The 12,984-nt window shown below is 45.0% G+C and overlaps 2 protein-coding genes across 5 annotated transcripts in view; both read left to right on the forward strand.

Moving 5' to 3' along the window:
• Positions 1–99: 99 nt before the first annotated feature.
• On the forward strand, positions 100–3,857 carry stn1 (STN1 subunit of CST complex). The gene is made up of 9 exons (XM_030351509.1): positions 100–349; positions 565–660; positions 925–999; positions 1,132–1,305; positions 1,722–1,833; positions 2,036–2,201; positions 2,610–2,744; positions 3,184–3,256; positions 3,641–3,857. The coding sequence occupies exons 1-9, from the start codon at positions 232–234 to the stop codon at positions 3,799–3,801; spliced, it is 1,110 nt and encodes a 369-aa protein (XP_030207369.1). The 5' UTR covers positions 100–231; the 3' UTR covers positions 3,802–3,857.
• A 1,409-nt stretch (positions 3,858–5,266) lies between these two features.
• Positions 5,267–12,984, forward strand: part of sh3pxd2aa (SH3 and PX domains 2Aa) — a 95,626-nt gene continuing 87,908 nt past the window's right edge. Inside the window, exon 1 of one of the 4 annotated variants that reach the window (XM_030351588.1) lies at positions 5,267–6,053. In XM_030351588.1, the coding sequence (XP_030207448.1) occupies positions 5,883–6,053 (171 nt within the window). In that variant the 5' untranslated portion in view covers positions 5,267–5,882. The remainder of the gene's footprint in view (positions 6,054–12,984) is intronic. The other 3 variants (XM_030351589.1, XM_030351586.1, XM_030351587.1) reach the window with 3 other exon arrangements.

The raw sequence follows: 12,984 nt of genomic DNA on the forward strand, positions 1-12,984 counted from the left end.
ACCGTATATAATGTGCAGGTTTAAACCTTTCAATTGAAAAATAATACGATTGTAATCATTGTAATAATTGTTTAAAGGGCATGAAAGTGTGGCGCGTCACGTGACCGGATGTTGGTCACAGTTTGTGCTGCTTTCGAAACCCAAAACACTGCCTGTACGTGTCTCAGTCCGACGACAGAACTTCTTCATGATATACAATGTATTCTGTAATGATTACACATTGGGATTAGGATGAGCCAGGAGGATGAGCCTCCGTCCACCCTGTGGGGCTTGGACCCCATATTCTCTGCCTTTGCCAGGCTTTATATCAAAGACCTCCTTCAGATCAGAGAGTCCTGTCAGGTGCCAGGTAACTTGGTTTATCTCTTCTTTGAGAGTCATAGTAAATAAATTAGCAATATCTGAACTTTTGCTTCTATAACAATGATCTGAAATTGTGTTGTATGGATGTAAGCGGAGTCAATTCTTGGCCTGTTTAAGTGATTCTCACCAATTATTGGTAGTCATAAAATATTGGCATTGTTAACAATACTATCAATGACATTTTCCTTTAAAACTGCACAGGTATTTTCTTCTACAATTCTCATCCAATCTACAAGGTAGATGTCCTTGGGACAGTGGTCTGCAAGAGAGAAAGAGACGACTTCTTCTGTTATGGAGGTAACATCTGCCATCAATCTGAAAGTGACTACTAGGAAATTGCTATGCCAATCTGTTATCTAATGTAAGTTGTCTCGTTCAAAATTGCTTAGGCACCAATAGTAAATCCTCAATGTTGTTATGTCCATATACTAGGGAATGATTAACTTGAAAGTTTACAAATCATGGTAATTCACAAATAAATACGATTCAAAAAGTACAGTTATACCAGTGTACCAGTTTCGTTCAATAGTAGTTAACAGGTGCCTTTTCTTCTATTCCCAGTGGATGATGGTACTGGTGTTATAAACTGTTTGTGTTGGAAAAATGAGAAGTGGAGAGAATCGGGCGATCCTCCTGGTAAATATATCCAAACGTGCACTTATGTATACTGTATACTTATGTGCTCATCTATGTAAATCACGTTTTTTTTTGATATACAGTGCGCTTTAAGTGCTTCTTTGATTGTTTTATTTTGAATCCTGGTTCTAGTGGCACCCAGGGCATCAGCGCAGTCTGAGCCAGGCCTCAACGCCTTAGCGGAGCTGAAGAAGCTGCGAGAAGCTCAGAGGAGATATTCCCAGCTGGAGATTGGGGAGACGCTGAGAGCCAGGGGCCCGATGAAGACCTCCAGGCAGCAAAGGGAGGTCATGGCCTCCACCTTCTGTAAGTGTTTCTGTAGGAGCTACCAGGTTCTCAGCAGTCTGAGATTTGTACAGTCACAGGCCAATTTGTAACCCTATTAACCAAAATAATTTATTAATAATTGTTGTACCTTATTATTACGTGTACCTAACTTTTCAAATAACCTGATCTGAACTTAATTAACGATTTTGAAAGTTATTGTCTTTCTATATTATTATGCCCTTAATAGGCAGTTGCCAGTGACTTGTGATAAGAATTTCAGGGCCCAGTAGGACTCTGTTCACACAGAGGTTGGAAAAAGGAACCGCAAGGGCATTTATCAGGTGTGGGGGGGGGTATGTGTAGTTGTGAGACACACAACTACACACATTCATTAAGCAGACACACATGTCCAAACTGGATCCCAGTTCACTCTGTGTGTGTGCGCGTGCGTCTAGATAAAGTGAATGACCCGGTGATGGCTGAGCAGATAGCCTGGATGATGGAGGTTCCTGATCTTTACCGAAAGTGCTATGATAAACCATTCCAGCTACAAGCTAACAGCACCAGGTAGCCACAGCCAACAATGCTAAGATAAACCCTTAATGACAATAATTAGTACACTAATACTAATGCCTCATGAAATTGTCATTCGGCTGAGATGAAGACTTCTTCGGAATGACACTGATGATTGACCTAATTTCTGTACAAACCCCTCAGAATGTAGTTTGTATTCTTTTCTTTTTGTCTTAACATGTTTGTTCTTTTACAGTGGCCCGACTGTCGGCCGCGTTAACAGGGCAGCACAAATCCTGAAGGACTTCCTGAAGGAGAAGACGGTCACCAAGTTCAGACCCTACGATGTCCTGGACCTGCTGCAGCCTCTGGTCTGCAGCCTATCCCAAGCGAAACCAGGAGACCAGGGACCACAGAAAGATGTAAATGTTTAACGTTTCAATGGAATGAATACAGATCAATGCCTGACACTCACTGTACTATTTAGTTATGTAACAGATGCAAAAGCAACCTACAGTTGATGTGTTTTTATGGTTCATGATATTAATAAGCAGGTGTGTGTAGGTCATCTTTGCTCAAGGGTGCCTAAAGGCACATCGCGTAGATAGACTGGGGTTTGAACCCAGAACCCTTTCAGCTTGGAGTCACATCCTACCTACAGCGGCCCCGTGTACACAACAATGCCACAACACAACGCACTGTTCCTCACAACGTGAATTGGACAACTGACCACAAAATACTTCAACATTTCCAATGGGCGTTATTAACTCCTTCACGACCGCATCTTCAATGTCTTGAATGACCTTTGACCTCTGCCCTCTGACCTCCAGCCCTCCGCCCAGGCCATCGTGGCGGGTCCCTCTGCTGGGCAGCAGCTACGCCAGCTGCTCAAGGAGAGCCTGCAGGTGCTCCAGGACCAGGGCGCTGTGTACCGCAAGGTCAAGTCCCAGGACGAGCTCTACCACGTGAGGGCGCGCTGTGGCCATCTAGTGACGGATGCACGTTGAACTGGGGTGATACTCTAGCCCGGCTTTTGCCAGACCAAGCTTTATCGTAGGTTGCACGTTGGTCTGGGGAGGCTGCTGTCAATTTTCTTCAGCACAAGAGGCGTCATCAACGGGCCTGGTTAGAATGACTCAATACGTACGCAATTGGCTGCTTGCCGTCGCTTCCCTGTTTTCATTGTGTTAAACCAGGCAATAGCGCGCCAGGGGGAAAAGCCAGCTTGGTGATTAGCTCCCGCGAAAGCGTATCACAAGCAGAAAGAAATGCATTGCTCCACTCTGGACCCTTCTGCTGGATGAATTCAAATCGCCGGCAGAATGGGCGAGGGGCCACCAGTCTAGTGGTACTCTGCGTCAAGGTCCAGTTTGAACAACACCCAATGCTTTTGCTCTCTGTTAGGTGACTGAACAAGACAAAGACCTTCTAATCGCTGTCAAAGACGTCATCAGGGAAGACTCCAAGAGAGAGAAATGTAAGGCAGAGTAATTTACATTGATGATTAAAAACAAAATTATGATTACTATAATTTAAACTCAAATGTTTGAGTGTTTATTGGGGGGTTTGTGAAAATAGTTGTAATGTGTAGCATTCATGTCCAAAATATTCTATCCATCTTTTTTCTTTTTATTAAGTGCATTAGAGACGTAAAAGTAGAAATAACAATATCCAGCCTCTCTATGATGAATAAATCCCAAGTGTGTCGCAGTGTGTGCTACACAATTAACGAGAACTTGTTCTTGGAAGTAGGGCAGTTGGTCGTGTTGCATCAAGTCATTTTCTGAGCGAGCTCTCCTGGTGCTCAGACGACGTCGCCCTACTCCGTTGATGATTGGCTGCTGTGTTCCTGTGCTCGTAGATGCAGAGAAGGGCTGCCACGTCCTCCACGTCCTGTCTGCGGTGAGGCAGCGCTACAGCCCCAACATCAGCAAGGAAGCCCTGGAGCTGGTCCTGAGAACACTGGAGTGCAACAGCGACGTCATCAGCACCACCACCAACCACTATACCATGTTTAGCTAGGTGTGTGTGTGTGTGTGTGTGTGTGTGTGTGTGTGTGTGTGTGTGTGTGTGTGTGTGTGTGTGTGTGTGTGTGTGTGTGTGTGTGTGTGTGTGTGTGTGTGTGTGTGTGTGTGTGTGTGTGTGTGTGTGCGTGCGTGCGTGCGTGCGTGCGTGCGCGCGCATGTGTGTGTATATGAATGTATCGCGTAATGACCAAATAAATCTTTATTATTTTACATGTATTGCTGGTGTTACTTTATCATAATCTCGGATCAAGCAGTCCTATTATGCTCATCTGAAGTCGGATTTGTGAGATTTGCACTTTTATCGTGTCATTGGAAAGTGTCTTCGAGATTTTAGGTGGCAGGGTATTGCAGTGGATGGAGTAAATGTTAAAAAGGTACTGGGTTCTATCCCCGATGCCAGCAAGTTATCTGTTGGGGTCCTGGAGCAATATGATTAATACCTACACTGTAACTAACACAGGGAGGTATTATTCTGAAGGGAAAGTTATCTAATGGGACTAACACATTGCACACAAAAGGGAATGCACCAAGCAGTTGGAGACACTGAGTCATAGTTTGGAGACCCATGTCATTCTTGCGCAACACTTTCTCAACAAAATCCACAGCTATGGGTGAAAAGTGCTTCGATACTTTTATTTGAAGAAGGTACCACAGTACATCATTTGTTACATGATGTACATTTGAGAATATCCGACTTTAATAAGGGACAAGAGTATCCTACTAGTTTCACTAATGCATAAGACTACCATGGTCTACTTGCTTCAGCTTACTCCATGCACTTGCCTATGAATCGTCGTGAGGAGGACATCGCATGTTGATGTGATAAGAACACTAGAGGCATCTGGCTGAAGGCGGTCGACGCTCTGTCCAGCAGCGCTCTGTCGCCACCTGCCGACCAGACCGTGTTCAGACGGGTAAACGGCAGGTTACCTTGGCGCTGGTCAACCACCTTCTGAACTTTATTCTGTCCACTCTGGTTCCTCTAGCACATGAGTCGTCTCTACACGAGTTGTTTTGTTGCATGTGTAGCTTCAGAAATCATGAATGGAATTATAGCAATCAAACATGTGCCTACTCCTCCTCGAGCAACAAAACAACACCAGGATAACAACAATATTCATTGTTGGGAAATGAATCAAATCATAGATGCTAATCGTAACTTTATATTGAACTAGTACAAAATTGCCTCACCCTACTTATCATAACTCGGTGCATACGTTTAGGTATACACAGGGGGGCAGTGTTTGGTCGGTAATTGGCCTGAGTTCGTCTGGCAGTGCAGCCGATTGGCTGCCTGGGAAACATCTGTAGGCTATCTTCAATGCACGCCTGGACAATCTCTCAGCAAAATGCATTGTTTGGCTATCCATCTGCATGCTTTGATACAAGTAGCCAATTTGATTGTTGCTTACGAGTTATGTCACCGCAGCTTTAATTAACCTGCAATGCATTTGTGGCGACCAGGCCAACCAGGCTCGTTCAAAAACTATGTATTTAACAAGATAGATGTCATCCGTTTCCTTATAATCTGCACAATTTATCCACGGCATTCAACATCGATGGGCTGACATTTATTGGTCCACCGGGCTTGCACGAAGAGATCTCACCACCAGTGCCTTATTTTTAGTAGCCCGAGGGGAAGTGTGAAGCCCATCCCACTCGATTCCCCCAAATGATCTCGGCTCCTGTCTCTGCACAATAAGCGCACGACAGCCAGGGCACGTTGCCGGGTGTATAGTGCAGCTTTCACCGAAGCCTTTCCAACCCTAAAGGCATGACACCACCTCGGTAGAACACCAAAGGAGACTGGGACAGACTTTTTTTGCGGCTTGACCACATAATCTGTGCTCGACCACAGCTGTTCCGACCTCCTCTGGTTCTGGAGACAACGTGACCGTCGTTGGGTTGCATGCATTCGGCAGCACTGAGTGCAATCGGAGCCAACGATGCAATGGACTACCAATAACTTTCATATCGGACAAGGGTTCGTTGTGATTCAATGATCTGAATCTGGAGTCGAATATACGGAGTGATATCACAGCCGGGCTAGACATATTTTCCTTGACACAGCGTTTAATGAATGATCTCTTATTCTTGCCCGGACCAGGTATCCTCTCCAGTGCTGCAGTTATACCACAATCTGACATTTTTATGCATAGTCTGTGCAGAATCAAGATGCAGTTTCGGACAGTGCTGGACGTGAAAGTCGTGGACGTGGAGAAGAGACGCAATCCATCAAAACACTACGTGAGTTGCCTACCTCAACTTGATCAGTGTCCTTCATACCTTTTCCCCTCGATCCATTTAGAAAACTGTAACCTTATTCATTTCCTTGCGGTTATTCAAAGGACGATGGCTCAGCCCGTCACTGACGATACCTTTTAAATCAGCATTTAATCTGTATTTATCATCATTACATCTCAAAAACAGTCTGTTCTATTGGAAAAGCTGTCTTAAAGGCTATGAGCTCTGCGTTGAACCTGTCATCGAAAAGGTCGAATGCATGCGTGTGTGTGGACATCTGTGTGCCATGATGCATATCGTTGAGGTTCTCAGGGAATATTGCTTGACAATTGTGTCTGTTGCCTGACGAATGCACACACGCGCACGCAAGCACGCACGCACGCGCATAACACACACACACAGACACACACTCTTATATGACGTTGACAGTGATATTTTCATATACATTTGTGATTAGAAACTATACTGAAGCTACCTTCTGTTTTATGGGTCCGTCAGGACCTGTCGTTAGAGATCTCCTCCAAAATGTATCTACAAGGCTTTCCTTAATCAAACCCCAAACACAGATAAACCCATTTTGAGGTGGCCTGCTTGTCATGTTTTTTTCATGCAGTTGCTATCGCACACTAGGCTAGCAGCAGACACACTGTAATGAACACAGAGTTGGAGTGAGTCCCACTTAGGTGACGCTCATGTTCATGAAGCGTTTCCTCTTGTTGTCATGTTTATCGATACCCAGCTTGCAGTAAGTGGCGGGGTCTCTGCATGGCAACCGCAGCACGCCGTGCCTCGAGGGGCATCTTCTGAAACATCATAATAAACCACTCGCGATTAAGACATAAGACGACACAATTATGCTTCCATGGAATTTCAGTCCAGCGTCATCCTCTATGCATCCTAATGATATATCAACACAACTAGTGCCCATAGATTTCATGGCCGTTGCAAAGCAAACAAACACACAGGCCTCTTGCATACAGTGCCTTGTATGGTGTTATTGGATAAAGTAAAGCTTAAATACGCTCATCATCTTTCTCCCAATGGCTCCATTCTTGTGTGTGTGTGTGTGTGTGTGTGTGTGTGTGTGTGTGTGTGTGTGTGTGTGTGTGTGTGTGTGTGTGTGTGTGTGTGTGTGTGTGTGTGTGTGTGTGTGTGTGTGTGTGTGTGTAAGACAGACATAGTGAGGCGTAGAGTAGGGGAGAAGTGCTAATGCAATGCAACCAATATCAATTGCTAATGCACATTACTGAATAGTTCCACTAGAGACACACATACCTGCTGCTACCCGCTATCACTAGCCTGCACGGTAGAACCATGGGCTGAACACAATGAAAGGTAGCAGTGAGGCTCCAGTCAAAATGCCTGGAGGCCACCATTAGACGAAAACATACCTGGAAAGACAGGTGTGAAACAACACGTGTCAATATATGCTATAATTACGACTTGTTACAAAACAAATATCCTATTCTGGTATAGTCGGTATACAGGGAAATTGAGTATTCAATACCATAAAACATATATTGTATTGTCTTTCTGGACCTGTTTTGATAGTTTAGAGAGAATCTGATTAAAAGTGAATGGTCTATATGTTTTAAGAAAAAGAGAGTTGAATTGTTTGTGGTCCTGCTGTCTTGTAATGGGAGCTTGGCGGACCAGGACCGGGCTGTCGGTACAGTGCTGTGTGTCAGGTCCTGTGCTGTGTGCCGGGGTCTGTTCTCCTGCACTCCGGCTGGGCCATTCCCTGGCCTAGTTTCCCTGGCTCCCCGTCTCAGGAGAGCTGCCTGGCCACTGTGAGAAGAAACCAGAAATATAAATAAAGGGGTGAGTGGGGGCGAGTGAGAAAAAAGAGCAACGGGAAGTGGGGGAGAAAACAGTGTGTGTGTGTGTGGGGGGGGGGGGGGGGGGGAGAGAGATGTCTCGGAAGAAGGAGGAGGGGAAAGTCAGTGATGGGTTGAACCGACAGGGAGATGGGAAGAGGACAGGGTGAACAGCTGGGATGTCAGCCGTAATATATCCCGTTTGTGCTGTTTGTGAAACCGGCTTGAAATGCCGATCCCATAAGATGCGGTTATGAGTCCCAGAGTCTGGAGGCAAGGACGGCCTTGTTGGTCCGCGGGGACGGAGCAGAGATTCATTATGCACACTCTCTCATGGATGTATGTATACACGCGCGCACGCACGCACACAGCCCCGCAGGAACACACACATACACCGGTACATTCGCACCACACACACACACACATGCACCGACATTCATGCACACTCACGCATACATACCCACACACACGCACATACACAGACACACACACACACACACACACACACACTCATGCATACACATGGACACTAGGCTAATTCATAGGCACACACCACACACACAGACACACACACACACACACACACACACACACACACACACACACACACACACACACACACACACACACACACACACACACACACACTAACAGGCGCATATAAAAACACTAACAGGCGCATATAAAAACACACATACTCAAACGTTGACACAAACACACACACGCATGCAGTAAAAGTTCTGTGTGTGTGTGTGTGTGTGTGTGTGTGTGTGTGTGTGTGTGTGTGTGTGTGTGTGTGTGTGTGTGTGTGTGTGTGTGTGTGTGTGTGTGTGTGTGTGTGTGTGTGTGTGTGTTTTTAAATGGGGTGAATAGTGAGGTGGTCGGGGAGAAACAAAACTGTTTGAAAACAGACCCATTTATTTCTAGCGTCTGCTGTGACCCCCGCCAGTCCCCGGTCCAATAACATTGAACTCTCTCCAGTGAGTCCAACAGTCTTATATTCTACCACGAAAGACTAGACTGTTTGTGTTTTAGTGCTGTTCAACAACTCTTCAGAGAGAGCAGTTCCCAACTCTGGATATTTATTGGCCCATCAAACACTGCGCGATATCTCGGTGAAAGGGGTCCCTGTTTGTTGACCGTGGTCACCCCCCCGCTTTTTTTTACTGGGGCCGTAAGGGGAACGCCTTTAGTACTGTTTATTTTTGCCTGGTCTTTGTTTGGCAGAGACGTGTTAAACCGCTACTGGGGGTCTAGCAGAAAGTCACCAAATCCCCCCTCTCTGTCTCTCTGCCCCTTACCGAGAGAGGGAGAGTTAGCATAGGGGAACGTATTTCTGTCAGGGCGCTTGCCACTCAACTGTCATTGCCCTTACTCTCGTTGAGGTGTCTGACAGGACAGGACATATATACGTAATCCCCCATTAGGATATCTTTGCCTATAGAAAGGATGCCAAATAGTATGTTAAATAAACATCTGATTCAACGGAAAAAAAGTACTTTAGGTCTTTAGTCTTTTGGTACATTTTTGCAGAAGCATCAATGTAAAAGCCACCTTTCTGTTGGCCATGGCTGTTCTCTAAATAATTGTGCATCATGGGATATTCTAGAGGCCTAAAATGTTGCAGCATTTGGGACTTGGGACACTAGACCAAGATCGGTGACAACCAAACTAAGATGCTAATCGATAATGATTTCAGGCTCAGTTTGTGTCACCTTTTCCTACTGTGTGTGTGTGTGTGTGTGTGTGTGTGTGTGTGTGTGTGTGTGTGTGTGTGTGTGTGTGTGTGTGTGTGTGTGTGTGTGTGTGTGTGTGTGTGTGTGTGTGTGTGTGTGTGTGTGTGTGTGAGTATAAGAAACAATGACTGGCTGGTACATCACACAGCACATGTTGGCTGCATGCCTCTCCCGCTCCCTTCCCTGTACTAAATCACTGACCAGAAAAGGAAACCAAGTAGGTGTAGGTCTTCCATGTTGCTATAATATTGTTGTGGCAGGAGGGTCTTTTGTCGCTATATGCCTGCGCCATTTCAGCCAAGGATAGTTGAATACTTGCAATCAGTCAAAGTTATGGGCTTATTAGTTTTTGGATTGTTAGAACAACAGAGTGAGTGTAGCTGTACTGGTCATTGCCTTGTGATGGAGGGACGCCAGTGGATACAAAGGGAAAGTGTCTGCTGAGTCAACCTTTTCATTCTCCCCCTCCCATTGCCGAGAAAGAGACCCTTCTCAGCCCAGAGTCTGACCCATTCCCACTGGCGCCCCCAAGACACGATGTTGGCCTTTGGTAAATCGGATGTGGACACCGTTAGACAAAACGTGTGTTGTTGGTTTGATCTATGAGCTATAAAGGGCACTATTTTGGCAGCAGTTAGACATAACGCATAAAAAAAAAAAGAAATCTCACCATACACCCACTGCCAGAGCTGCTGTTGTGAATGAGCGTAGTATTTTTGCCCCAGTGTCGTCTGTTTAAGTTGTCGTCTTGTGCCGAGACACTCACATTAAAAATAATATCGATAGAGCTTCTTTTTTTTTTAGTGACTTAATGATTTTTCCGAGGCAGATTCAATTAAAGCCCACAGGAAGAGGAACGCTGGGATCGTATTATAAGCCGGTCTTGACCCTGGCACCGTTTCCAACTTGTGACCTTCTCCCGTTTTTTACGGCAGCGGAGATGTGGAAGCACTTCCATATGAGAGGGGTTGTGCTGAGTACGTCTGGTTTATATGATTGGTTTAAATATAGTGCGCTTTAGGCGGGGTTCAGTGCTTTTAGTGGCTAGCCCTGACATTCTCTACTGGGCATTCTGCCTCCTAGTCTCCCCCTTCAGTGTGAATCACTCGCACACTGGGACCCAGCTCTTCTTCTCAAACCGTAAGTCATGGATTCTTATTAGTTTAGCTTTCTGTTTGTGTTGGACTGTGTACCTAATTGACAAACATGAGTTGTACGTGTTGTTTTGTATGTATCATAGCTGTAATGCGTTCTTAAGGAAAGCCAAGACAACAAGTCAAATCACATAAAGGCTGTCAGAGCTATCTCAGCGGTACATGATGGGGCAATCGAAGTCCAATCTTTTCCTGTCACAAGAACTCATGTTTTCACAGGGTGATTTTTCATTTTTTTGCCAGACTTTGTTTTTCAAGCTTCACCTCTTCCCTGGGAATTGCTAGATATTGGCTACAAGGTGTTTTTCCCCGCTATCTGGGACACTGGAATGATCACAAGGCAGTTTGAATTTTTCACCCCTTCTCCTCTCTGCAGTTCTTCGGTTTTAACAAGCAGATGATCAGACTTTGAAAGGCTGGCATGTCATTGAGTCTGTATAATTAATTGCCAGTTATACTACAATCCTATAGGGTAAACATTGATCTGAAGAGCCTGCGCGTTCCAGCCTTAGATATTTAATCAACCAATGTGCTCTATAAAATACATTAAGTCCTTCCCATTCCTTCTGTTACGCAAACCCTTGCTATTTAAAACAAAACTGTCATAACTGATGATTGTAAGCTTGGATCTCATTAATTACTCATGAAATATGCCTCTCATACACGGCTATTATTTAATTTATTATAAAGTCACAGGCAGTGAATATAATACTTTTGTCACCTCATTGTTTCCAAATCCCTCGACGACTAGCTCTTAAAACTTCCCTGTTGCCAGATATAGGCCGGTCGTAAACCCTCTAAGGGAAGTCTCAACCACGGAACCCAGGCTTCTTAGGGAGACTGGGGAATGAATAGACAAGCCATTCATTAGCTTACTATTCTTTTAATTTTGCCTTTGATCCACACTTGAAAACGCACAAAAGGTGACAGAATTCAACACATTGTCGCCATCATTGGACAATGTCCTAATTTACCATCTTGATATTCATAATACAGAAAAAGACTTGGAAAGCACAAAAAATGAATCAAATGCTGACCCTAAGATTGGACTTATCTTCTGTCACTTGCGAGAACAGCTCGTTAGCATCTGATTATGTGGAATTATGTAACCATCCCACCATCATAGATTATTACATATTTTTGAAACAGACATTTACTGAGTCACATGCCTATTTGTTTCCCCAAACGGGCCAAGGAATGGGAGGCGGATCTTAGTCAAGTTGTCTGAGTCAGGACGTACACACACAGCCCCTCTCTGATGCATCACTGTAAGGAACAATGGCCTCTGAGATGTCACATGATTCTTAAGAGTCACCCATCAAACAGACCGGCTTCAACATCTGATCATAACTTTTCAAAGTCGAACAATGGCGTCCGCTGCAGCCCTTTACTTTGTAGAGTGAAAGGCAGGCTGCCTAGACCGCCATCATCAACCCCCTGGGTTTGATGGAATACCTAAATACCTATTTCTGGAACAGGGAGGGCTTCGTGTTTTAAGCCTTCTGGTTTTGCTTTGTCGGCGCGTGGCGGGCTGGGTTTTCCACTGAGGTTTCCACTACAGACACATCTGCTTCTCATGGCATATCCTTTGACTCTGTCCACAGATTCAAGCCTCAACTCTAATTTTGGAGCCAAAATAGTTTTCTTTCCCCTCCTATGGTCACATAGTCACATTGGATTTAAGTTTAGCCAGGAAAGCCTGATGAACACCATAGTGTGTGTGATTACAGGCACGTACATTAAAGGTAATGTCGTTAATGTCTGTGACGGCACTAAGGAACCCACAGTTTAGATTACGATGACTCCTGGGATTCAAAACTGGGAGTTTCTAGATGGTGGCTACTAAAGATAGGGTCCTGTTGCCAAGACATGTGATACATGCATTCAATTAAATATTGACACACACACACACACACACACACACACACACACACACACACACACACACACACACACACACACACACACACACACACACACACACACACACACACACACACACACACACACACACACACACACGGTAGAAAAAGTCCCTGTAACAAGGTCCATTGCTACACTCTACCTAGGTGACTTTTCATGGGCTTCTCCAAACACAAGGACCCAGGGTGGTGGTGTTGAAAGCCGGTTTATTGTACCGTTTGCTGATAATGAAACATGGCGCTGGTGATCCATGTTGCCATGCAGGAGGTCTCTCCGTGAGTGTGCGTGTGTGGAGATGGATAGT

Source organism: Gadus morhua, chromosome 3, assembly GCF_902167405.1.
Source record: "Gadus morhua chromosome 3, gadMor3.0, whole genome shotgun sequence".
NCBI lineage: Eukaryota > Metazoa > Chordata > Actinopteri > Gadiformes > Gadidae > Gadus > Gadus morhua.